The sequence below is a fragment of the Solanum lycopersicum genome, chromosome 6 (genome assembly GCF_036512215.1).
Source record: "Solanum lycopersicum chromosome 6, SLM_r2.1".
Lineage (NCBI taxonomy): Eukaryota > Viridiplantae > Streptophyta > Magnoliopsida > Solanales > Solanaceae > Solanum > Solanum lycopersicum.
In genome coordinates this window covers 47,776,012-47,801,156 of record NC_090805.1, presented here as the reverse complement: position 1 = coordinate 47,801,156, position 25,145 = coordinate 47,776,012, and the positions used below count along the sequence as shown (strand labels likewise).

Below are 25,145 nucleotides of genomic sequence, written 5' to 3'. Positions count from 1 at the left end.
TGGCTCCATTGCCTGGGGTTACAGCTGAAATATAATAATCACTAATTAGTTAAATTGTGTAATCTTCTTAAAATACATTAAGAAACACCAACACATTCCAAGCAGATTACATGAGGATCTAACAAAGCCACAAACTGAATACATTCCGGTCATATTGCTCTCTCTGTGAGATGCTTGATAAGTTAACCATATTTAATAGATATCCTAGCATGTTGAGTAAAAGCCAGCTGAGGATCAGGCCAACTCCTATGCACAAGTGAAAAGATGTGCACTTTTTTATACATGAAGTTTGTCATACATTAAATTAAACATGCCTCTGCTGCTTCAAATTTGCTGCTGAGTGATTTCTCTTCTTGTATTGGAAGCTCTATCAAACGATATCTGCTATAAGTTTCTGAAGGGCTTCATTTGTGAGAGGAATACAAAGGCAATCTTGACCATCAGAATTTCTTTTGGTTTTGATCAACTCATGGTCTTTAAATTCTGTCAAATGTGAATTCAAAGTAACTTGACTGCTCACCAAGAACCGTTCTCGGCACGTACTGTACAGGTTGTTTATTGGCATACCTAATAAGAAGCATGTCCAGCTTTAAGGTATGACTAAAGGCATAGACCTAATTGCATCAACATGCATGGAAATGGAGATAGAAATGGGAAAGCAAAGTATGAAAGCACTTACCTTCTTCATCAGGATGGGCCAATTGATGCTCAGCAAGAACTTTAAAAACATTTTGAGCATTCGGAGTCAAACTCTGTAAGACAATTGAAGCTGTCTTCACACTTTGTGCACTGCCCCCATGGGCGAGGATGAAAGGAAAAAACATTGATTCAACCTTGTATGGAGCAAAAGTAGGAACATGGCACCAGTACCAGTCAAATTGTGTATGAACCATCTTCTTGTCCCACACTGGCATATACGACAGCCAATAAAGCAAATATAAGACCTTTTTGAATGTGACATGCAAATAATAAACAAGAGTTCAAACACCAGCCCAAGTTACATTATTAAGGGAAATGACTAGAATTTGACACTTCAGCATCAGATGGTATAGTTAAAGTGATATATATTTACATTCAAGCAGCAATTTGCAAAAGTAACTACACCTAAAAACTCTTAAAACACGTAAAATTAGTAAAATGCACTAGTACATGCAACACACGGAGAAAAGATCTCCACAAATACTCCTGTATCCAATTATATAAACGCTCACACAGGTGTTCAGAGAGCTCTTACAAAGAGGAGCGTTGACATGGTCAATGGAAGCAACCATACGAACATGAGAACAAGCAGCAATGCTTGCAACACATTGTTGGCTGTCAGAATCACGTAATCCAGGACCATCAATGTTGTGAACAAGAATGCAAACAAAACAGTCCTCGACTTCTAGGTCTGGACTGTCTAGAAAAGTAAGAAGGTCAGACATGGATCTAGTGTTAAATGGTTGTTGGCTTTTACACAGACTTCCTGAGGTAGTCTTTTGTCGCAATTTTACTTGATCCCAGAGGAGCTCAGCCAGTGTTATCACCACCTGAAATTATAAATCAACAATAGCAGATCTCTTAGTATTACTCAGAAAGATTGTGCACCAGCAACATGCGTAATGTCAAATGTGCTTCCCATGGAGATCTTTGGCATATGATATCACAATAAGGGAGTGGTCAGAGCTGCAGTAATTGTTGATATTATGAACAAGTGATATTATGAACAAGCATAGGAACTTAAGAAAAAGGAATTACTATTGCCATATTAAGTCCCAGTGACTATGCACCAAGAATCACATGAATTGTGTATACAGTTATTGATGTTTCAAGCATTGATAGCCTCCATCAGACCAAGAGAAAAGGAGCGTTCGGAATTATTTTCAACCACTTGAATTCTATTTCAATTGTTCTAGGATTGTGAAGTCTGGGCATAACCATCTTATTGGGCAAGCCAATGTGAAATCTTCAGTCATAGGCCCCTTATTAAAGCCATTAGCACTGTTATAACATATAACAATAATCTTCAAAATATTGTCAGCGCTAAATTAAAAATCCATGCCAGAGAGCCTGTAACGCACTAAAGTAGGAAGCTTGCAACCAAACCAAACACAGCTCATGTAGTAAGCTATCTAGACCTGATATACATGCCTATAACATCATTTTTCACAAAATTTGCACAGAGGATTTTGAGACTTTCTACACAATATTTTTAAAATATAGGTACCAAGAAAGCACAATAATTAAACAAGGAAGAAAACAGTAGACGAATACCTGTTTAAGATTTATAGATTGGAGATACCCGTTGACGACTATGACAGAGTACTCAGTCAAAGATTTTGAGGCAAAATCTTCAATCAAAGCTTTCTTTGATCCAAATCCATACATCAAAAGTGCAAAGCCGCTCCTATCAGATTAAATTAAAAGAAAATTAGTAAGGAAAACCTTCCTGGTTTAAATTTGATAGATAATGGAAAAAAGGCAAATAAAAAAAACTTATTAAAAAAGGATAGCATAGAGTAAACCGATACATCAGGACTCTGACCTTAGCACAAAAAGCCATTTTGAATATAAACTTTGGTAGCTACTGATCAACTCATTAACTTCTTTCTCATGTTTGGGCTCAATACTAGCTGCCACCTCTCTTAATTCCTGCATGCAACAATAATTTTTATGGACTTCTTTCTTATGTTTGAGCACAACATGGACAAATAGTATGATTTGGAGATGGTGCATAAACCCTCATCTTTGAGGGTATAGTACAATGGCCTTTTTCCATTGATTTATCATTTGAATGATCACAGACCACATTATGAGGTAGTCCATCTCTTTGGTAAATGTACCTTCAAGCACTTATTGGAAATCCAATGAGTAATCAGCCCTTCTTTTCTCCTTAATCACAAAAATCACAAATTTTGTCTAACATCTTAGGACACTGATAAACATGAAATGGCGGTTAACAAAAATCACAAATCTGCCCTAACGCTTATCTGAAATATTATGTGTCATGATGACAAAAAAGAAGAAAATGTCACTACTGTACGTCTACACACGGTAGTAGAATTGATTGAAACATAGTGTATAGGATAAGCGGGGCATGTTCTCAAATATTTCATCAAGTGTTAACAATTACTTGAATGAATCATCCAATCTATTTGGGTTAGCAAAGGTATTCTCTTAAGGGATACTCTTTTTCTCCTAGTTTTTTGCAGGAAGTGACTATGCTATATACTATAAAAGAAGAGTCTTTGTAACATAAAGAATTGGCAAACATTAGATAGCTCGATGTCAAAATTTTTGGTTATACAGTCGATCACAGAACAAACAATCAAAAGACAGTCTATCAAAAAAAACCATAGCACAATAACCAATACATATGCTCAGGCCACTAATGCCAAAGACTACAGCACACGAATGTAGTGTTCGAACAGTTGGCGCAATCAGCTCAAGCTGTACATACAGTTGAACAATAATAAGAGTCAAAACACAAACCTCTTCGTCAACGAGATCGATTTCTGAAAGCTTCCGAGCAGATTTTTTCCTTGAAGAAGAGCCCAATTCTTTAGCAAGGAAATAGTTTCTCGAGAATCCAAACTCCTCTTCCTCAATCTCGTCTACATCCATTTCAGTAAAAATATGAAATATTAAGACTCTGTAAATTAACAAGCACAAGTTGACACAAGTTCTAGACTCCAAAATTGTATACTCTCATCGTCCCCCTGCTCTCTCCGGTCTATTTCCCGGCGACTCTGCCGGAGACTTAGGAAGAAACTTAGGGCTGCTAGGGTTTGTTTGGTGACTAAATTTAATAGGAGTTAAAAAGTGGCGGGAAAATAGTAGTTTTATCCCGTACTCCCTTAATTACTGTATATTGCAATTTCATCCTTACGGTTATTGGATCAAACATATTTAACCTTAAATTAGATTGAGTATCGCTGTATTAGTCCTTGAATTTAATTAATTATGAGCAAATAAGCATCCCACTTTGATATAGTTAAGTCGATATGAATAAATGTGTTCCATTTCAATATAATCATTCATACGTGAATAAATATTTAAGATAAATATCTCACTTCAACGTAGATAAAGTAAGTGTCGCACTTCGATATAATGCCCTAGCCACTTATAAGGACAACACTATTTTTTTATAAACTAGAAATCCCCATATTCATAAATCATTATATAACTATTCTCTTTTTATCTTTGTATATCTAATCAAAAGGGGTTCAACTGATCACTATATATAATTCAAATCCATCACGACATTAAAGAAAATCAAAACTGAGAACTAACTGCATACAATTATTTGGTAACATATATAGATAATATATGTTTATTCATAACATCTGCTTCTAAACAGTAAGATTAAACTTAAAGTGAGTCCAAATCTCCACTTCTTTCAGCAGTCCTAAACTTCTTACGACGAGACCTGGGAAAAAGAAGCTGACGGATCTGTTTCTCAGCAGCAATCTCTGAATGTGCCTGCAGAGAAGCCATAGTAAAAAGAATCAAAATCTCAGTTACTTTAAGCTTCGCATAAACTTAGTCGTACAGAGAGAAATGTAACAGAAAAGAACGTTTTTGGCCTAGAACGTCTCCAAAGCAGTAAAAAGGTCACCGTTCATTCATCTTTGATGGATAGACGAGGGAGGGATAAACGCCTTCTCAAGTTAGTCAAATCCCATGACTCGGATAATGTCTATTGTTTTGAGATGTTTTAACTAAAAAGCGTTCTACCATGTGACATGAGGCGTGTATTAAAAGTAACACACTTCACAATAGCAAGTAGTCTCTCATCCTGTTATAGATATGCAAGTTCTACTTTGCTCACTTCCAGAACACGAAGCAACATTTACAAACAACATCGGATAGTGTATATAGTCGAGTATTTTCTATTACTTACCCTAACTTTGAAGGGGAAACGATGTGTCCACACTTCTGTTCCAGAGAGAACTCTGACATCCATGCCAAGACTGTCAACTCCAATCAAATTTGCTCTCTGCAAAAAGGGTGGATGTTATATTAGATGTATGCCAAAGACTGATAGATACATAAAATATGAAAAATTCCAAATGGGCTATTGCGTGAGCAGAATGTTCGATTTTACCTATGATTTCACTTCTCACTGAACTTTTCTAATGTAAGATAATGACATGATCAATCAAACATTTATTGAAATGAAAAAGTTAAAGCGGGAAAAAATGATATCGAAATAACTGCCAACATTTACATCAGAATACTAGATTTCAACTTCTAAATGGGGTTTCGCGAATAAGAGTAAATTTAATAGTCCAAACTAGTGTTACAAAAGAACCATCATTTGAAGAGTAGAAACAGCACTAGATCAACCTAATTCTTTGCAACTTCTATGCATATCAAAGTTTAAGCATCAGCATCAATTGACGAGTACCTCAACATGAAGTCCTTTCTTTCTGCAAAGAGCTTTAAGTGCATATTTGCACCTTATTCCTTGCTGCCGAAACCACTCTAAAATTGCTGGAGCTGAGTATACAAGACTGTCAGGCTCAGCATCATGGAAGTCATACAAATTTACTGCTAACTGCGTCAAAAAAGAGGCATGAACGTTGAGCATTACATTATTGCCTATCGGAGTCCTAGAATACTTCAAAAAAAAATATTTTCATTTCTGCACGCATCGTATTCTTCTACCATATTTCAGTTCTTTTCGGATAGGAAATACTAAAACTAGATAATCCATACATGCAATACTACTCAATAAGCAAGATTAAGATGTAACAAAGAGAGACTCAATACATACTTTAATCCCTCACTCGTCAAGATTTCCCCCTTCGCACCTGGACATACTTAGGTGACTTATCACACCATCTTTCCAACGACGAGCCTAGTACCTCCTCCTTTTGTGTATGACTACTTAAAATGGATTGTGCGTAACACACACCAAACATGTGCATCATAATCTTTAGAAGTAAAAACACAGAGAATACTTGAATCAACACATTTCACCCCACCCCACTAATCTGATTTTTGTTGGCTGGAATCCCGTCACAAGCACGAAATGAGTTAAGTACATACCTGAGCACCATACACAGAAAATAGGTCGACTCTCATGATTTCCAATCTGTAGATAGAAGACAAAGTGCGGCTCTTGTCATATCTTGAACTAAAGCTCAAAATTTCTCCATCTGTTACAAAAAAAAAGGAGCAAATCAACAGATAAATAATCAAATAATACAATAAAAACTCGAAAAGGAACAAGATTCTTGGTGACCAGATCTCACACTGTCACATACACTGATCTGAGATCTAGAGTAAGAGATCATTCTAAACTAAGATCAGTGATCATACAGCTAACAGCGCAGACCAATACAGTTTTTGCAGGTTAAATAAATGAGTTGAAAGGGATAAGGCATACTTTTGTTAAAGGAATGAATATTGTAGAGGAACTCTCCCAAAGGTGGGTTTAAGTGAAAGGAATTTTAACTTAAAAGACTTAACAGGAGGAAGGGGATCAAAGAAAGTAAAGCTATGACGCTTCAAGTTTCATGTCTTTGCTTGGCCACAAGTTCAAGACTTGCTTCAAGTTTCATGTCTTTTCTTGGCCTCAAGTTCAAGACTCACGTATAGCTTTTGTTATTTTCCGCCAATATCTCCTAAAGAAGCACATAGCATAATTCCGAGTTTCAGGAGACGGGGACAGCTTGCACAAAGAAATATTTGAGAAATATCTACTGATCCTTCCTCAATCTCCTTTCTTTTCCTTCAAATAATTCCTGCTCTTTTTCTACTCCAATCTCTTTTTTTTTTGGGGTCTCCTAAAACCTGAAACTAAACCTGAAAAAATAACAAAATCTGTAGTCTAAACAGCCCTCAAGAAGTTACTAAATTTCATAATTTGTTACCAGAACATCCCCTTTCAGCTTCATCTAAGTTAGACTATTCTATAAGTTCATTTTAGGTGACTCCATTATATCGTCTATACCTTAATCCCTACTGCAAATTCATCATTTTGTATTGCAATCTTAAGGCCAAATATTGATTTAAAGGTATAGACATACATAATGCTTATGAGCAATCATCCCTGAGATGAAGGTATCAACAGAAGAAACATTTTTAACTTATCACTTATCAGGAAAACATTCTTTTTTTTATAAATGAGAAATCCCCATTGCGTCACTCACGGTTTGCGCATCAGCCCTTCTACCCTTCTCCATTTAAATACCCAAGACAACAAACTATGATACCAAAACAACGTAGATAACATTTTCTAGCCTTGAATTTTGAAAATTCCCTGCTTCCCTCAGGGTGTGAAACGAATTATTGATTGCTCAACTTTACCTTTCCAATCCAAGGTGGAGCCGTCACTAACTTCATCGCCACTGAAGAGCCTTCGCACGTAATATTCTTCTTCCAGAAAGGCAGGCTTGAGGCGTCCCCAAATTGAAATGCCATTTGATGGATGATCCATCATCTTAGCATGTTTCATGTGAACAGCCTACGAAATACACAATAGGTTGTGGCTTGAGAGGAACCAAGTTGGACAATGTCTATTCAGAAAAATCAAATTTAGAACAGATACAATGAAAATGTAGCATATTGTTAGAGCATATTCCATTTAATGCACAACTCATTAAAGAAGCTAAGGTTTAAATGTATGCTCCAAAAGTTGGGCAAATGTCATTTCTGAAAACCATACGTCACATAGCATCTCATGTATGATGGGAGATCAAAAACTAGCCTGAACTTAACTCAACACGAAAAGTTAGCTCATGAGATGAGGATTACCAAAACCATACAAGGAGACCAAATACCCATCCCACAACCAATGAGCAAAAATTCAACACTCCCCCGCTGCATACCTAGCTAGGCCTATTAACTAGAGCTTGGACAACATAATATGAAAGCCCAATATTGGGTAGACCAAGAATTTAGATGGGTCCCAAAAGCTAGTTCCTGATGTGAGAACTTCCTAATAGCATGAGACCAAATCCCATCCCATAACTATTGTGGACAAACGCAATAATGCGAGGTCATTATCCAGAGAGAGGTAATAATATAATATATAGGAAGGCGTACCAAGAACTTTACTGCAGTATGCTAGAAGAGTTTTTATTGTACTTTTTGTTGCATGTTACTTGATTGGCACTTTTTTTTTGAGACAGAACTTGATTGGCACTTTTGCACCTCAATGTCTTTTTTTTCCTTATAATTGTGGTGTTCGGGCCAAGCTTTCACGCACCTCCACTTATTCTATAGAATACCTACTAACAAGCAACATATACCAAATAACCCTGGCACCATGAGGTCTCAGGTTCAAATCCTAACAGAGACAAAAACACACTGGGTGATTTCTTCCCATATGTTCTAGTCTTAGTGGAAAAGTTACCTAGCACCTGTTGTTGGTGTGAGGTGGCAAGTATCCTGTGGAATTAGTTGAGGTATACGCGCTGGCCCGAAACCAGGTTTATCAACAAAAGAAAAAAACAATAGACCATACTAGCACACCAAGATTGGAGCTGAGAGTGAATCTCTACAGCTCCATGACTCAAAGGTTATGGTGTTGTTAATCATGCGCTGGTCTAATGGCCATATTTCCTCTACCAGACTTGGTTCTTGTATCCTTAGAAATCAAGGTTACACTGTTATGAGCCTACAAAACCGACCTTGTTCAGGTTAGAGTGAGGCCCCAAGAAACCAGTAAATTAGTTCGTCCACTTGTGAAGGTTATCTTAATATTTATATCCATTATACAGTGTCACTGAGAGCTTCACTTTGAGATAGATCCTTAAAACAACCATTGTATGTCTCCTCCTCCTAGGTACTTCTTATTCCAACTTTCAACTTAAAAAAAGAAGGCAAAAAAAGAAGAAAAATTCAATATATTTCTACTGTGTTTCAAGCTTCCATAATACGGTCAACTAAAATAAGCAACAATCGTGATCTCATCAATAAAATGACTACTTTGTGAATTATTTTTAAAAACATCATCAATTCTGTAAAGATGTGATTTGGTTGCTCATACGAAAAGTTCCTCCGGTTTTATGTGTGAATGTTTTCTTATATATTATTTTAGAAACAGCTACTGCCTCCTGTTTTAGAATTTGAGTTTATTTCTTCAATATTTTCCCAGAAAAATGCATGAAACCCAAACTCATTAATACAGAAAAAGGTTGGGGCATCAAAAGCCGAGACTTTACATATTCTGCTTTAGAGAATAAAAAAAGTGTTTATTGTACTTGAATAAATTGACCGAAACTAGTTTGGATTGACATGTACTCAGTAAATGAAACACGACGTTGCAGTGATGCCATCTGGCTTTTTCCTATGTATATGCCTTTGATTATTTCTTTTTGGTTATTGTGAAAAGAATAAGATTTGGGAAATGAAAACATAGACATATAAGTGACAGTTACAGAATAGAGCTAGGAGCGAGAAACAGTTCATTAACAAAAAATAGCTAGGAGGAGAGTTGCTAAAAGAAACCACCTTAGTCAAGCACTTAGCAAAATAAACTGGGTGCAGCGGGCTAGAACTATCTGGCATCCCCCAATCAACTTGATAGTCGTACATCTCAGAACTTTCGCCCTGCAAAAAACAAATACAATGACACATATAAACATAAGAATAAGCTAAGACTAATCGGCTGAATTATATAGTGAAATTGCAGTGGTTGTTTACTCACCTCGAAGTAATCGTCAAAGAAATTAGAATCATCAACAGAATCACCTGCTAAATTGATGTCATCAGGTGATTCTACCCTCCTCTTCTCGTATTGGGAGAATTCCATTCCAATCAATGCATTCTGAAATAATCCAGTAAAATAGGGATGGTAGAGATTTCAGCACTGACCTACAGACATATATTTCACTACAGATCTACACTCTTACGACTCAAATTCCACATAACACATTCTTCAACAGTCGCTTATCAACCTCAAGACAAGTCTAATTCAACATCTCAATGTCAAAAACGAGACACTAGCCAGCTCACATAAAGCCCAAGGAAGAACTTCCATTAATATATTGATAGGAGGAAATAAAATTAAAGGGAAGAAAAACATATTAAAGCCATTAAGTCCGACTGTGTGAGCTTTGTATTCTTATGTCAATCCCTAGTCTGGATAAAATGGAGTTGCGGTAGGTTGACAACTAGCGTAAAGCTATTTGATCCAATCACATCCCTATGGAAAGAAAAAGTACAAAGAGGATAAAGTGAGAGATCATCGAGATAGTTTAGTCATTTCTTACACGGACTTCCAAATGCAACAATTTTCAGGTTCAACACTATAATGGTTAAAGGTGTTAAAAGTCATGATACCCCAACACTTTTTGTTACGAGTAGCCTTAGAAATGATGAAGTGACAATTAATTAAAACAACCCAAGGTATAGGTGTTAGTTGTTAGCGATCTCATCAGTTCATGTATGATCCTTAAGACAATAACTAATAGAGATATGACAACACGCAGCCAAATAAGACGCCAAGGGATTATAACTGCACCGCATAAATAAGAACTTGGTGAATTCAGAGGACATGCTTATGAGTTGTGAAGATACTAGTCACAATTTTTAATAGGTATATGAAAATACTAATCACAATGTCTAACGAGATAAAGCTCAACCATGATCTGATATTAACTGTGAAAGACAAAATATAAATAAAAGTAGAAATATGTACCACGGAATTACTTGCATCCCGATTCCGCAAGATATTCTTGTCATCATAAATTTCAAAGAATATGTCTGAGCACATGAAAGCAAACCATCAAATATGAACATAATAAGGGAAATGATCAAATTACAACACTGTGAGACACACTGCAACAGAAACAGACAAACCTCCATATTCATCAATCACGTACTGAAATTCTGCCCATGACACTTGTTCGTGAGGTTCACAATGAACCGTGCCAGGGAATATCAACAATGCATTGTTATTAGCCTACAATTAGAAATAAAAATACCCCATCTGAGCCATCCAAAAGAAATATAATCGTACTTATACCATGCAAACTTTTTTCACTTGCATGTAGAATGAACAATATCTAATTTATATAGCATATATTAGCGCAAACCTCAACAGTTGTCCTTGCTATTTCAGCAGCTGTGAGTTCAGTATCACGAACTCGTCTCTGGTCTCGCATTCCTTCAAGAGGGTGATAGCCACTGTTGCGGACATAGTTAGGGGAATCAGGAACAGAATCTGGGTAATCTGCTGCAACTGAAATTCTTGAAAGGCTACTCTCGTGTCCTACAGCAAGCCAATGCGATTGTGCAGCTCCAAAGAAAGGGTTCTCAGTCCTGAAACTATACAGGAGAGGAGCACATGTGTAAGAACACATAGTTTCATCTGGAAAAAGCCAAACTACAGTAGAACCAGAATAGTAAACTTTTTTCCTTCAGTAAAAAAGGTGAAAAGGTTAGAGTGTTTTTTTTTTTTTGAGAACTATGGTAAAATAATAAAGAGAACACGACAGCAATACAAAGTTCACAAATGCATTTGGGAAGTAAATATCAATACAAAGTGCACACAACTAGAGTCTCCATATGCAGAAAACTAATATCTTTCAAAGAGTACTTGACTAAACAATCATCTCTAGTAGTGGTAAAGTTATTACACCTGCCTCTTTGGGTGATGGGTTTTTCTGGCGAAGTCTCAAGCATCTAGGCGTTCTGGAAATATGGGAAGTAATGGTTGGTGATAGCCTGAAGGTAGAAAATGGTGCTGAGTTGCTGACTTGGATTGGAAAAGACCGACTCAACGGAGGTCAGGAAGCTACTCTCTCTAACTAGTCATTTAAATTTCTTCCATCTGTACAGTCTTCCATACATCCATTTGACAAGTAAAATGTTGAATATCTTATAGCCATGTAAGTTCCAAATATGGAATAGGAGTAGACTTGCTGAACTAGGAGTTTGTAAAATCTAGATTAACTCATAATTTACCAAACAAAATTACATTGAGGAATGGAATAGAATAAATCGAGATCATTCCTAACTAGACCAAGAAGATTAAGATGATTTCTGATCTTGTTCTTACTTCTTACCAGTCTCCAAGAGCAGAGCCATATTGGTTCCAACGAACTGGCTTCGGACTTAAGAGTTCCCAAAGAAAAAAGAGAATTTTACACTACAAACACCAATAGTTAACTATGGAAGGTAATTAGGTCAACAAGCAGCAGAAACCCAGAGGATCAGAAATATCAGTCAAGTCAAGCTTCTTTGTCATTATTGGAAAAGGATTCTCAAGCTATGTACCTTATACCTGAATGGTCAGAGAATATCTGAACCTCGTATGATGGCTTGATCCAACTGCTTGCAGCTCCTAATGATGCTGAGCAACTACCTCCATCAGCATGACATATGAAACATTGCGAGGGACCTGGAACAGTCGCCAATATTTTTTAAAAATAAAAGGCAAACTAAGGACCACAGAAAACTTAAAAAGTAAAAAGAAATGATAACACCTAATGAAGACGCATCCCCTCATTAAGATCATGTGAACAAGTAAGCTTGCTTTCATGTAAATTTTATTTTGGTTATCAGACAACAATTTAATCAATTGTGCCTAAAAGTAAGACCTCTTCCAAACTCTTCCGTTTTTTTATTTCAAAAGGTCCAGAAGAGACACAATACCACCTCCCAGACCTACCCTTTCCAAACAAGAATGTTAAGACTCTCTATATGCATCATTAAACACCAAATAAAGAGAACAAACCTATAGCACAATCGTAGCTACATCTCATTGAGTTGAAGGTTTACGAGATATTTGGTATTCAGTTACCCATGACACTTTAAAAAACTATTAACAAAGAGTTGTCCTTCTCTTATCTGGGTTTCAAGCAATGAAAAACAACAAACGATATACATAAATATTCATTTGCAGAGAAATGTAGAAGGAAGAAAGGCAGAGTTTGTGGTTCTCACAAATTCTTCTTAACCCTATAGATATAGGAAGCAAAACTTGTGATTTGGTGGAATTACAGAACCTCTAAGGCAATATAGTGAAGACAAACAACAACCACTACAATAGAATTTACTCCCTCCGTCCCAAAATAATTGTCACTTTAGCAAACAAAATTGTCACCTTTCAATACAAAACTTAGTATGTTGGAAGACTACTTCTTGTTAATAATGCTCAATTCTTCTATTTAATATTTTTCTTGATGACGAGTGTGAAATGAGCTAAAGTGACACTTATTTTAAGACAAGTCTAACAACCTCCTTGTCCACAGACATTCAAAAATACTACCACCTTGACAACACAAGAAACTATGACATACAACAGCAGTATACCAGAAAGAAAAAAACTCCACCCCCACCACCCCACCACCCAAAAAAAATCAAATTTATTGCTAATGGGTGCTAATTATTCAAATAAAAAGTCAACCCCACAAAAAATTGAAGTGAAAAAACATGAATAAAATCAATAACCCTTTTAACAGGCACATAAAAAAGGGTTCTTGAACGAAAAAAAAAAAGAAAACTTTTTGAGTCCTCTGTCTTTTGTATCAAAAAGTAAAGATGATTTCAGTGATTACCGATGGAGATTGATGATGAAGGCGCGGAGATGAACATCAAGAAACAGAGTATTAATGATATGAAACTGAGGAAAACGTTAATTGAATCGAAGATCTTTTTGTCGCTATAAACTCATAGTGAAAGTCAGGAGAAACACAGAGGTGTCGTTTTCTATAAGGAGACACGTGTGGAGCACGTGACATCAGTGTGCCTATTGGGACTGTTTGGCTGGCGGCTTATTTTTATTCTATTAAAAAATTAAAAAAAAAGAGTTTAGGTTAAGGTTTTAATAACTTTTTTTTTAATATTTAATTTTAAAAAATAATTATAAATTTATTTAACTTGATAACATAATGTATTTGAATATTTTTTGTGTTAAATGATATATTAATAATGAAATTGAAGGGTTAAAATTAAAGAAAATTATGTGGTTAAGCAAATTTATACTACTCATTCATCACAGTTATAGTTTATTATAATTATCGCTCACGATTAATATTATATATTAATTATGTGGGCTGACTTCGAGTTTGTATAATTAGTTACGTTTTTATATGAATAATTCACTAGAATATACAAATACATATGTATAAAATACAATTATCTAACTCGATATACATATACAATTCACCTATCTCTCGCTCTTTGCCCTCTCTTGCTCATCTCTCTCCTCCCTCTCCCAAATCTCGCTCGCCTCTCTCCTCTCTCCCAATATCGTTTGCCATATATACAAGTAGATACATATAAAATACAATTATCTAACTCGATATACGTATACAATTCACCTCTCTCCCATTCTTTGCCCTCACTCGCTCGCCTCTCTCCTCCCTCACCCATCCCGCTTACCATATATACAAATGCATATGTATAATATATATAACTATCTAACCAATATACAGATGCAATTCGCCTCTCTCCCACTCTTTGCCCTCTCTCGCTTGCCTCTCTGTAACATGTAGCTACGAATTGTAATTATCAAACTATAATTATAGAGAGAAATTTAGTTATTTTTAAGTGATTATAAGTGAAAGTTCCTTTTAAAATTATATAAAGATAGGAAGTAGAGTTTGTGAAAATAATGACAAAAGAGAGATAAATTTGAAATCGAAAGGACTAAATACCATTTGCTTAATATATAAAATTTGATAGAATTTATTAGTCAATACTGAATCTCTTATTTTTGGCGTGCATTTGTATTTAATCACGCTCTAATATAATAGTACTAAACATTAAATGCATAATCCCCCCCCCCCCCCCCTTTTTCAAAATAAAAATTTTAACACAAATTCAAATTTAATAAAATTTTAATGTGAATATCAAATGGCGAATACATCTTCAATACTAATGATAATCAAAGTTTGATGCAATTTAGTGGAAAGGTCTAAATCTTGTTGATTAAAGTTATATTTGTGGGGGAAAAGTCCACTTTCATGCCTGTGATGCACTGTTTTTTTAATTTTATTTTTGTAGAGAACTTTTCTTTAAAGCTCACTATTATGATATTTAACAACTCAAAGAATTAAGATAATACTTGGTACTTTTCATTTTTCGACAATTATTAAATTCATAATTTATTTTTTCTAATGTCATATGAAGTGCGTTTAATTTTTAATTAATTAAATTGTGTATTCTAGTTGTTTTAGATAAAGAATGTTATATTTATTCTGTTTTGTAATGTTTGATATATATATGGTAAATTTGTTAATATTCAAATGCAGACGAAACAAAAATTGCACATTTCAGTTACTTAAATATTGAATATACTTAATTATTTATTATAAAGATTAAAATTAAAATTTATACTATATCAATAGTTTAAGAAATTAAAAATGTCACACATTGTAAAAATTTTTTTATTTAAAATGCAAATTAATATTACTTAAGTTATGATAAATAAATCGTTTTAATTCTGAATATATCTTATAAATCTCTAAAAAAAATTAATTTTGGTTAATATATGGGAATAATGGGAGAGGAAGGTAGAGTTTTGGGAGGATGAAAAAATTGATGAGCAAAATAAATCAGTTATTTCAAAATATGTCAAAATTATATTCGTATTATTTTCATATTTTAACTTTTTAAAGAAAACATTTCCTTTTTCTCCAATATTTAATATGAGAAATGAATAAATATTAAAATGGATTGTTGATCATGTTATTTTTCATGTTAAATGAAATTTTTAAATAGAAATCTGAATTATTAGTAAGAGATTGAAATTCGAATATTTTAAAGTCATACATATCTTTTTGTTAAATCTTATATATTTGGTTTGTAAATAAAACTTAAAATTTTATTTAATAATTATTAGCATAATTTGATTTAATTATTATTTGATCAAAAAATTAAAATAATCACCAACACATGACCAATTTTTTTCGAAAGTTTGATCTAATAATTAATAAGTACTCTAAATTCAGACGTAAATGATCTTTATTATTAAATTAATCGCATTTCATTAGAATTCCCTTAAAATATGTTATTCACTAAGCTTAAAAGTTAAATTAAATTATTATTGTTATTTAATTAAAAAATAAAATAGACCAACATAAAATTCTCCAGGATTTTATTTCTTTATTTAATAATAATTAGATACTTTCAACACACACACCAAAAAAAAAAAAACAAAAAAACTGGTACTTTGTTCATCAACGCCAATCAGGTACCCTTGTTCAATTTCTCTGTTTTCTTCCATAATCATCAGTATTAAGTCCATTAGAGTTTAGTTTTCTTGATGTTAATTGTGGGTTTAATCGATTCTTGATGCATTAGCTGTTAATGGTCATGCGGGGTTTTAGCTATTTGCAAAATCTGTGGCCTTTTTCTGTATTAAACCCCACTGATTTGAGAATTTCAGATGGGTTTGTGAGGAAATTAGGAATACCCGAAACTACCAAACAGTTCGTTTATGCAATTCAAGAACCTGAATCCAAGGCTGTTATATACGTATTGTGTGTGCAGAATTTATCTGAGCGATCTGCTCTAGATGCGGAGTGTTTGATTAGGGAAGTTAAGCCTGAGGCTGTAGTTGTCCAAGTGGGTAATTCTGGAGATGGTCATGAAAATGAGGGAATTGGGTTGAGTGATGGTGGTGATTTAGAGGAGGAGGAGGAGTCGGTACCAACTTCGTCGATTGAGGTTTTGAAGAGGTGTTTTGTGCATAAAACTAGTAAGGAGAAGTATGAGAATATGGCGGGGCGAGTTGTTTTGAGAGAGATATTTGGGGTTGGGTTTGATGGGCATTTCCCTGCTGCCAAGAAAGCAGCTGAAGAGGTTGGTTCGGCTTTCTTGTTGCTTGAGTCACCGTTTGTTCAATGCAGTTTGTCTGGTGAGCCTTCTGATGTGGGGGATGAGGGGTTCGAGAATAAGTTTGGAGTGTTTGGTTTGGAGGACGGGTATGAGAATAGGTTTGGAGTGTTTGGCTTAGAGGCTAGTAATAGTTTGGTTCCTCTAAGGACAGGGTTAATGGTGTCAGAAAATTCTAGAGGATTTCGTATTACAAATGATGTTCAGTCTCAGATGGTGAGGCTTTTGTCATCATATTTGGTCAATTCAAGTTCCTTACAAAAGATTGGATCTGAGGATATTCAACAACAGTTGAATTATCAAGTACCACAGTTTGCACAGACAGTTTATCCTTTGCTTCTGGATCTACATAATATTTTTGTTGATATTCCCTCTATAGGAAGAGCTCTAGCTTGTGCTCAAAAGATGTTTCATGATGTTCGTAACGGAGATGCTGTTAATACAGATGTTCTTTCTGAGGTTTATGTCTTCAAGATTGCAGTTGAAGGGTTAAGAATAGCTTTGAACAATGCTGGTCGGCTCCCACTTAGCAAAATGGGGAGTCATACAACTGAATTTTCTGAGCTTTGTATTGAGGACAAGTCCCACGCCCTTCTTGCACAGGCCCTCCGAAGCCAGACCGAGAAGTTCAAATCAATAGTTGCAGTAGTAGATGCCAGTGGCTTAGCTGGACTAAGGAAGCACTGGAGTGTTAATGTACCTGAGGAAGTTAAGGAAATTGTTGATCAGCTGGTCACTGACTCTGAAAACGATGGGGACAATTCAAGCCAAAGTGACAAAAAAGGGTTACTAGCTGTTAAGCCAGTGGTAGCTGTTGGGGCTGGTGCAACTGCAGTTCTGGGAGCTTCTTCATTTTCTAAAGTTGTTCCTGCATCTACAATATTGAAGGTTGTCACCTTCAAAGTCCCCGCTTCTCTAAAAATCATGATTACTCAAACCCAAAAGGCCCTTGCTCTTGCATTTGGAAAGTCAAACGTAGCAGGCCCTGCAATGGCAAGTTCTGGTGTCAAATCATCTGTCCTTAAGGCAACTGCTTCTGCAGAGAAAATCCGTGCCATGGCGCATGGCGTTATAGCCTCTGCAGAGAAAACTAGCATCTCAGCCATGAGAACGGCATTCTACGAAATCATGAGGAAACACCGAGTACGACCCGTTGGCTTTCTGCCATGGGCCACCTTTGGATGCAGTGTAGTTACTTGTGCGAGCTTGCTTGTGTATGGAGATGGAATAGAATGTGCTGCTGAATCTCTTCCAGCAGCTCCTTCAATCGCCAGTTTGGGTCGTGGAATCCAAAGTTTGCATCAAGCTTCCCTGGCAGTGAAACAAACAGAAAATTCCAGGATACAAAAGTCAATAGAGTCTCTTGTGTACAGATTTAAGAAGATAAGTATCTCATAAAGTGTTCAGTTCCTTTCTCAAGTACATGAGTCAATAGTTGAGCTCTAACTTTTTCATTCAAATAGATTTTAGCAAAGAGGTTGTGCAATTTCTGATACCTGGGATTTGTCTGTAGCATGGCAAGAAGTTCCAATAAAATGTGATTGGAGTTTGGATGATTTTTCAACATGTTGATTATCGTCTTTTCATAAATCTATCAACTAATGATGTCAAATTTCAGAACTCATATTAGATACAAGTTACTGCAAATATGAGTTCCTGAGATTTGACATCATTAGTTGATGTTACTTGTTGGTTTCTTTTTTCTTGTTTTAAATTCCATTTGCTGCCTATCTAATTACTCAATCAAGTTTATTTTCTTAACAAGTAATTCTTTTGTATCCAATTAAAAGATTTTAAAATCTCTGTTGAAGGGTACTTAGGATATAAATAATTGCACAAGGCTGTAATGTTAAGTTTGGTGGGCACTTTATGAACTAAGCTAGGATCTCTGCTGTCATTGTTCAAATACGAAGGGGGCTGAATGAGGACTCAAACAAGAACCGAGGTGGAAGGATGAAACAATGGAAAAAAATAATTGATTGAAGTCTAATGGATTTATAAAATTAAAAAAAAAAACAAATAAACCTAAAATTCTGATAGAAAAAGCATTCATAAACAGTAGGACATAACTGTATGGAAGACATCCCACACCTGGCTCTGATTGCAATAATCCTGCCAGCTAAGAGAAATTTGTCCCTTCAGTGTTTTCCACAATTAATTGAATGGTGTGTCAAACTTGTCTAATCTTTTCTGTTTCCGGGATAGAAAAACTTCTGGAATCTTAGGGGGTTTTTTTTGACGACAAGGGAAACCCGCAGCCGCTACCCTTTTGGGTGTGCACAGGGTAAAACTCCACTCCTACGCAATAGCTCGCAAACCACATAGGAGAGGTAACCCGCTCTAGGCAAGCCTGGTGCAACGAGCTTGACCCAGAAGGCAAACCCCTTGCTTTCGCTGGCAAGGGGTTTCAAACTTGAGACCTCCAACATGGAAATCCTAAGCTCAAACCACTGGAATCTTAGGTTTTCGACATTAATTATGAAGCCATAAGCTTTGAATTGGAGAAAAAATACCAGCTTTTAACTTGTATAACAAAAGGGTTGCCAGCTTCTGAGTAAGGCTGTCATTGCATACAACATCCATCGTGTGAACCTTCATTCACAACCTTCTTTCTTTGTAACTTCTTTCTGAGGTTTACACTCTCAGTCTCATACCATGGAAGTAGTAGAAATGCACTCACAGTTGCTGTGGGAATACTATCATTTTTTGGGATCATTTTAAACAATTTTGCAGCTTGGTGTACCTTGGATAACTTTGCAGTACTTTTGTATTCTGACGCACCAAATGATATGACCTGAAGCGATATCCTGACATCATTCACTGCTGAAGCCCATTCCAGGGTTTGGATAACATATACTAACTATCTTGTACATAAAGTTGCTGTTTACTGAGGAGCAGGATAATTTTTTCTTCTCTTCCAGTATTAGCTTCTCTGTTGAAATCTAGCTAAGATAGTCTCAAACTCCTGGAACAACATGAAGCTGCTTCCTCATGGCTGGAGAACTCATTCTAAAAGCTGGTAAGGTGGTTCCTGTTCTTTATCAAGGGTAATTATCTTCTCTGTAGAAATCTAGCTAAGATAGTCTCAAAATCCTGGAAAAACATGAAGCTGCTTCCTCCTGGCTGGAAAACTCATCCTAAAAGCTGGTAAGGTGGTTCCTGTTCTTTATCAAGGGAAATCATATGCTATTTTAGTTATTATCAGAGGTTTATATCTTTTGCATAGGTTGAAAGCCAATATGATTTTAGCTCATAGTAAGTATCTCGATACTTTGCTTTTCCAAAAAAATATTGTTAACATTATCGTCATTTGACCATTATCATCGTTTTTAATGGTAATTCTTATTGTTCAAGGTGTTTGATCACCTCTATATTTTCTTTCATTTAATTTGCGAACTCATAGGAGAGGCATTGACTACCTAATGTAATTTAAGTAACAGTGGGCGTTAGGATTTTAACTTGAAGTCTTGAATTATAGACACCTTCTAGATTAGGCCTGTTCAGGAAGGCTATCTATTTGCAGACAGTATCATCTATTACCTGTTACTACCATTAGTTCACAGTGAGATATTTGGTAATTAAGCATAGCAGCGTTTGAGAATGTTGAGGAACTACATATTTGTCGCATGAACATCATAACTTTTTCTTCTTCTTTTGGGAAAACAATTGTCGTAGCTAGGCCAACTTTGCGAGGATCTCAACTCCACCGGATATTGCACATATATTAGTATTGAATAATTGTGCTCACCAAAAATTAGATAGATGTGAAAAAATCACATAGCTTCTTGACTCTTACTTAGAAGAGTTCCAAGGTAGCATTCTGACTGTTTCAACAGGTTTTTGCTTATTGCTATAGCTTCATGTAGCAAAGCTCTGAGGCTATTAGTTTCTTTCTCTATGTAATCTTGCATGTCTTTCTAATTCAATTTACTTACTTCACCAAAAAAAGAAAATCACATAGCTTTTTTCCCTTCAGCTGAGATTTAATTCTTTTGTTTGATCAACAGGTAAACCAAATCCTTGGGTCCTTATGACCGTCATAATATTTTGAAAAGTTTTGCTTTCCAGTTCTAGTGATTTAATGTTTTATACTAGGGGGAATTGCTGCTTGTCCATTATAGGATGTCGTGAAATTTTGCAGGTGCAGAAGCAAACAAGTACTACCTTTTTAGGCATCACAAAATTTTAAAATAATTTGCATGAAAGTTTCTATTCTGGCTGATTTACTAATGAATTAGGAGCATTTTGATGGCTGTGACTAGACTTTGAAATCTTTCCTAAATCCTACTACAATGATAAAGTGGCCTTCTGCATATTATAATTATTTTTTTTTTGATATTGGTAACTTTAGTCTATATAACCACAGGTATACTACAACAGAAGTGCAGTTCCCCTTCAAACATATTATAACTTACAAAGTAAAACAGTCTTAGTCTTAATCTAAACTGTTGAACCAAAAATAGAAAAGAGCTAAGCAATTCATTTTGATCTTCTATAAGCTATTCTTCCCTCAAAACTCCTGTTATTTAACTCTTTCCAAATTGTCCACCAAATACATGTTGGGACAAATTTCTATCTCTTCTCCTTATCGGATGCATTTCCATCTTTATTCCAGCTGCTTAGGACTCCAAAATTGTTTGTTTTGGAAGTGTTTGCTGGAAAGCAGGTCTTTGTGACACACTTATGTTGGCTTTGTTGCAATGAACTAGTTGGTTGTATTATCAGAATGCATCACATGTGAAGATAACTATTTGTATACTGTCATTTTGGCTTTGTTGCAATGGACAAGTTGCTTTCGCTTGTGCTATAAAATATGTTTTAGGCCTTCCATGTTCTGTTCCATTCTTGTACCATACCGAAGTCTATGTAAGTGTTTGCACCAAGTTAGACACCTAGAATTGCAAATGCCCATGTAGGTCTTTCTTTTTTTTTGTTTTTTTGGGGAGAAACTACGAAATAACAGTCCTACCAACCTCTTCTGTTATTTTGAATGAAGTCGGTTGGACTGAGGGCGTTTAGATCATCAAAACTACTCTTAATTTTCCAAGAAAATGCAAATGTGAACTCAATTATTCAGTAAGTACAAAATGTAAACATGAAAGCACAAATTTCTATCTTGATTAAAAGAGAAAAGATATCTTCTATCTTGGATGGACTTTTTTCTTCTTCACATGGCAATTAGTTTCATGTGAACTTGTCATACAACCAATCTTCCTCTTCATTTCTTTCCACATGCTTGTTTTTTCCTTTTGAATCTTGTGCTGGGAACTACCTCTCTGAATTTCCCTTCTCATCATATGACATTCTTTCTCCAGCTCAAGCACCTTGTTTCCCATCATTTCCATCTCTGCTTTCATCATTTCCTCTTCACTGTTGCTAGTCCCCTTTGCATCTTCCTCGTCTTCTTCCAGCTTCAACAATCGGTTATCAGGACCCCTTTTTATCCTCTTGGTCACATTATCCTTCAACTTCAGCTGCACAGAAAACAGAATCTGCACCGTTACTCGAACTGGTAGCTTTTCGTTCGTTGCAGCATGCTCACAGGCTTCAGGAGACATTTTGCTGCAATCCAACACCCTGCAAACCTCCTCCCTTTCCCAATCTGTGAGATATCTGTGCCTGTCCAAGTATATATCAATTGCTCTATATATGCCATCCGAATTTCTATTAGTCCCTGCTGTTGCTGCTTGTGATAACTCTGCTAGTGATAAAAATGTGTTCAACTTCAAATCTATATCACTAGAAACCTCAGCCAAAAAGTCATCGACAAGTTCTGCTACCACGACTAGGCCAGATTTCTCCGTGCTTTCGTAATTGCTGTAGAAATTCTTCAATATCCTTTTCACACTTACAGTGTCATACTGCTCTTCTTTTGCATATCCTTGTGCAGGTATTAAGAGGTCCTTGACTGTTGCCTGATCTAGTTGCTTTCCTATTCTAGTCTCCAGTCCGTTTTTGCATTCAGTATGAGCATCCAAGATTATTGCGGATTGCAGCATTTTAGAGAGTAAAGAACTGGGGATCAGCCCCCTTTTTTGAGGCAACAGTCTCTCCACTGCCTCAATGATCTCTCTTTGAGAATTCCTCGTGTAAGTTGAGGGATCGTCATCTTCTCTTTTAGTGTCCAGAAAAACCCATTTGCTGAGATACTGAAACAGAGATGATGCCACGTATTCCAGAGGGACTTCTCGATGAACCATTGCACGAATTATGGGCTCATAGAGGGCAATGGAAAGTAGTGTCAAGTCCTCTGATTTCCAGTCATGAACAAAAAGCCTCCTCTTAACATTTGACTTATACACATTTTCGTCGTTCTCACTGTCATCATCTGCTGTTGTTATATTCCTCATCGGCTCTCCTAGAAGACTTGGATTGTGCAGTACCTTGGCGATAATAAACTCAGCACATGCATCAACCAGGGAAAGATCCGCGGCTTGTTGAAGAATGATTTCTGCAGATTTGAGAGCTTTAATCGTCTTGTTCCAGCTAGATAAGACATTGTTTTGAAAATAGAGACCAGCCTTCTTTGTGAGGTTGTTGGTGCTGTGAATCTCAGACATTCCAAGATAATGAGCAAGACAAAGTACTTTAATGATATTGTCAGGTGATAAGATTATATCAAAGCCATGACAGAATCTTGCAACAAGCTCAAAAGTTTCAGAATCAGTGGGAATATCTCCTAGCAAATGAGAAATATCATCTTCATCATTCTCTTTCAACAATGCAGCTAGCTTTGAAGATCTTGCAGCCAAAAGTCCCTGCAAGTTCCACACAAATCAGCACCTTAGGAAAAGATACGTGTTAAACTCGAGATCTCTGGTTAAGGAAGAAAGGATGGAGGATCGTATTAATTCTTACCCTATTTAAAGAGAATGGCACTCCATAAACATGAAGCTGAACATCAGTATGCATTAATTTTCTGAGAAGAATAAAAGAAAACAAGATTAAAAAGTTTAGCCAAGTGTTTGTTTAACTTATTAGTATGTAAATTTTTACCTGGATGGAGATTCTTTGCTTTTGCTTTTCACCATTTTATGATAATTTTGTTGTTTTTAGGCTAATACTCTGATCAACCTGCAAAATGTATAGCAATAAGCACTCGGATCGTTTGGTTTACGTCTTATTTATGTACTTGAGAGCAGAGTTACGGAGCTATGAGTTCATCTAAATCTCCTTTGCTGGAAAATCATATTATTTATGCATAAAATGAATGAATAATGATCGAGTATATAAATTCGAGTGCATGAAATCTTAACCATTTTGGATTTGTCAAATGGTGAACAAAAAGAGTGGAAAAGGAAATTATACCTGAAAAAATCTTTGAAATATTATTCTTTTTCTTGTATAAAAAATGGAGAAATCAGAAAAAGAAGAATTAAAAAGAACTAGCAGGCAAGTAATTGAGATGTTTTTTATTTTTGTTTAACGGTTCAATATTAAAACGTTTGAATCGTAATATTTGGATATTCTGTTATTTTAAATTAGAGTTTTATATGAGATAAAACACTCCAAAAATCCAACTAAAATCTCCTCAGTTTTAGGAAATGTTTTCACAATTTTTTTTTTCATAAGTTGTATTTTTTTTCTTTTATAAATAATTTTTTTGTAACAAACATATTTGTTAATGTTAACTTAATTAGAATTATTATATCGAATGTTTGATCTCACAAATGTTTACAAGATTATTATATATAATATAATATATAATATATTATAGGGTAAAACAGTAGTACAATAAATTTTTTTAGAGTGATTTTAAAAGGAAAATTATGTGGATAAGTAAATTTATATTATTTAATTATTCAGTATATATATTGTTTGCTATAATTATCACTCGCGAATATATTAAACATTAATTACATGAGCTGACTTTGAGTTTGTATAATTCGCAACTAACCGTTCTTCGTTTTATCGGTATTTGTATACGATGGTTTATTTTTGTATAAGACGATGATTTCCTAAGATATCTTTTTGAATTTAACTTTTAAAAGTTTGTATAAATGTTTAGTTTTCGAATTTTGTATAATATAATTTATATGATGTAATTTGTATAATATATATTGTATAATTGTTTAAAGTTCATATGTTTATGTTTGTATCAAATTGTTACTTTGAATTTTATCATATTTGTATAATTCCAGACTCTATATTACTCAATTATATAAAAATACGCGAATTGTATAAACGTACCCGCGAATTATACAAACAAAATACGAATTACACAGATTATTTAATTTGTACTCTCTCGCTCACCTGGCTCCTCCACTCTTAATCTTGCTCGCCTCTCTCATCCCTCTCCCAATTTCGCTTGCCTGTCGCTTCCCTCTCCCAATTTCACTTGCCATATATACAAATACATATGTATA

At 35.3% G+C, this 25,145-nt stretch overlaps 4 protein-coding genes across 8 annotated transcripts; 1 reads left to right on the top strand and 3 right to left on the bottom strand.

The window, feature by feature from the left end:
* Window positions 1-18: 18 nt before the first annotated feature.
* Window positions 19-3,859, bottom strand: LOC101247031 (origin of replication complex subunit 2). Its single transcript, XM_004241343.5, has 6 exons — window positions 3,472-3,859; window positions 2,525-2,631; window positions 2,254-2,386; window positions 1,235-1,529; window positions 680-907; window positions 19-567 (listed from the first exon to the last, which is right to left on the bottom strand). The coding sequence occupies exons 1-6, from the start codon at window positions 3,601-3,603 to the stop codon at window positions 371-373; spliced, it is 1,092 nt and encodes a 363-aa protein (XP_004241391.1). The 5' UTR covers window positions 3,604-3,859; the 3' UTR covers window positions 19-370.
* Window positions 3,860-4,157: 298 nt separating this feature from the next.
* Window positions 4,158-13,724, bottom strand: LOC101247332 (uncharacterized protein At3g49140). 5 transcript variants are annotated; one of them, XM_010324165.4, is made up of 12 exons: window positions 13,497-13,724; window positions 12,214-12,337; window positions 11,031-11,256; window positions 10,795-10,897; window positions 10,634-10,698; window positions 9,641-9,760; window positions 9,445-9,543; window positions 7,297-7,453; window positions 6,034-6,143; window positions 5,390-5,539; window positions 4,883-4,978; window positions 4,158-4,461 (listed from the first exon to the last, which is right to left on the bottom strand). In XM_010324165.4, exons 1-12 carry the CDS (start codon window positions 13,531-13,533, stop codon window positions 4,351-4,353), a joined length of 1,398 nt encoding a protein of 465 aa, XP_010322467.1. In that variant the 5' UTR covers window positions 13,534-13,724; the 3' UTR covers window positions 4,158-4,350. The 5 variants fall into 5 exon arrangements, with proteins under 5 accessions (XP_010322467.1, XP_004241392.1, XP_010322468.1 ...); XM_004241344.5 differs by having other exon boundaries at window positions 11,031-11,262; window positions 13,497-13,648; XM_010324166.4 differs by having other exon boundaries at window positions 11,031-11,262; window positions 12,221-12,337; window positions 13,497-13,616.
* A 2,527-nt stretch (window positions 13,725-16,251) lies between these two features.
* LOC101247624 (uncharacterized) lies at window positions 16,252-18,335 on the top strand. The gene has a single exon (XM_010324167.4). It carries the CDS (start codon window positions 16,252-16,254, stop codon window positions 18,175-18,177), a length of 1,926 nt encoding a protein of 641 aa, XP_010322469.1. The 3' UTR covers window positions 18,178-18,335.
* Window positions 18,336-21,920: 3,585 nt separating this feature from the next.
* Window positions 21,921-25,124, bottom strand: LOC101267032 (BTB/POZ domain-containing protein At5g17580-like). Its single transcript, XM_019214325.1, has 3 exons — window positions 25,033-25,124; window positions 23,638-23,698; window positions 21,921-23,537 (listed from the first exon to the last, which is right to left on the bottom strand). The coding sequence occupies exons 1-3, from the start codon at window positions 25,122-25,124 to the stop codon at window positions 21,921-21,923; spliced, it is 1,770 nt and encodes a 589-aa protein (XP_019069870.1).
* Window positions 25,125-25,145: the final 21 nt, after the last annotated feature.

Coding starts and splice junctions, on each gene's coding strand:
- LOC101267032 (XM_019214325.1), bottom strand. CDS start 25,124: ATGGCAAGTGAAATTGGGAGAGGGAAGCGACAGGCAAGCGAAATTGGG. Junction 23,699..25,032: donor ATTAAGAGTGGAGGAGCCAG/GTGAGCGAGAGA, acceptor TATTCTTCTCAG/AAAATTAATGCATACTGATG. Junction 23,538..23,637: donor TGCCATTCTCTTTAAATAGG/GTAAGAATTAAT, acceptor TGGAACTTGCAG/GGACTTTTGGCTGCAAGATC.
- LOC101247031 (XM_004241343.5), bottom strand. CDS start 3,603: ATGGATGTAGACGAGATTGAGGAAGAGGAGTTTGGATTCTCGAGAAAC. Junction 2,632..3,471: donor TCGATCTCGTTGACGAAGAG/GTTTGTGTTTTG, acceptor TGTTGCATGCAG/GAATTAAGAGAGGTGGCAGC. Junction 908..1,234: donor CCATGTCAACGCTCCTCTTT/GTAAGAGCTCTC, acceptor CGTATATGCCAG/TGTGGGACAAGAAGATGGTT.
- LOC101247624 (XM_010324167.4), top strand. CDS start 16,252: ATGGTCATGCGGGGTTTTAGCTATTTGCAAAATCTGTGGCCTTTTTCT.
- LOC101247332 (XM_004241344.5), bottom strand. CDS start 13,533: ATGTTCATCTCCGCGCCTTCATCATCAATCTCCATCG. Junction 10,898..11,030: donor TAGCAAGGACAACTGTTGAG/GTTTGCGCTAAT, acceptor TTCTAATTGTAG/GCTAATAACAATGCATTGTT. Junction 10,699..10,794: donor CGTGATTGATGAATATGGAG/GTTTGTCTGTTT, acceptor TCATGTGCTCAG/ACATATTCTTTGAAATTTAT.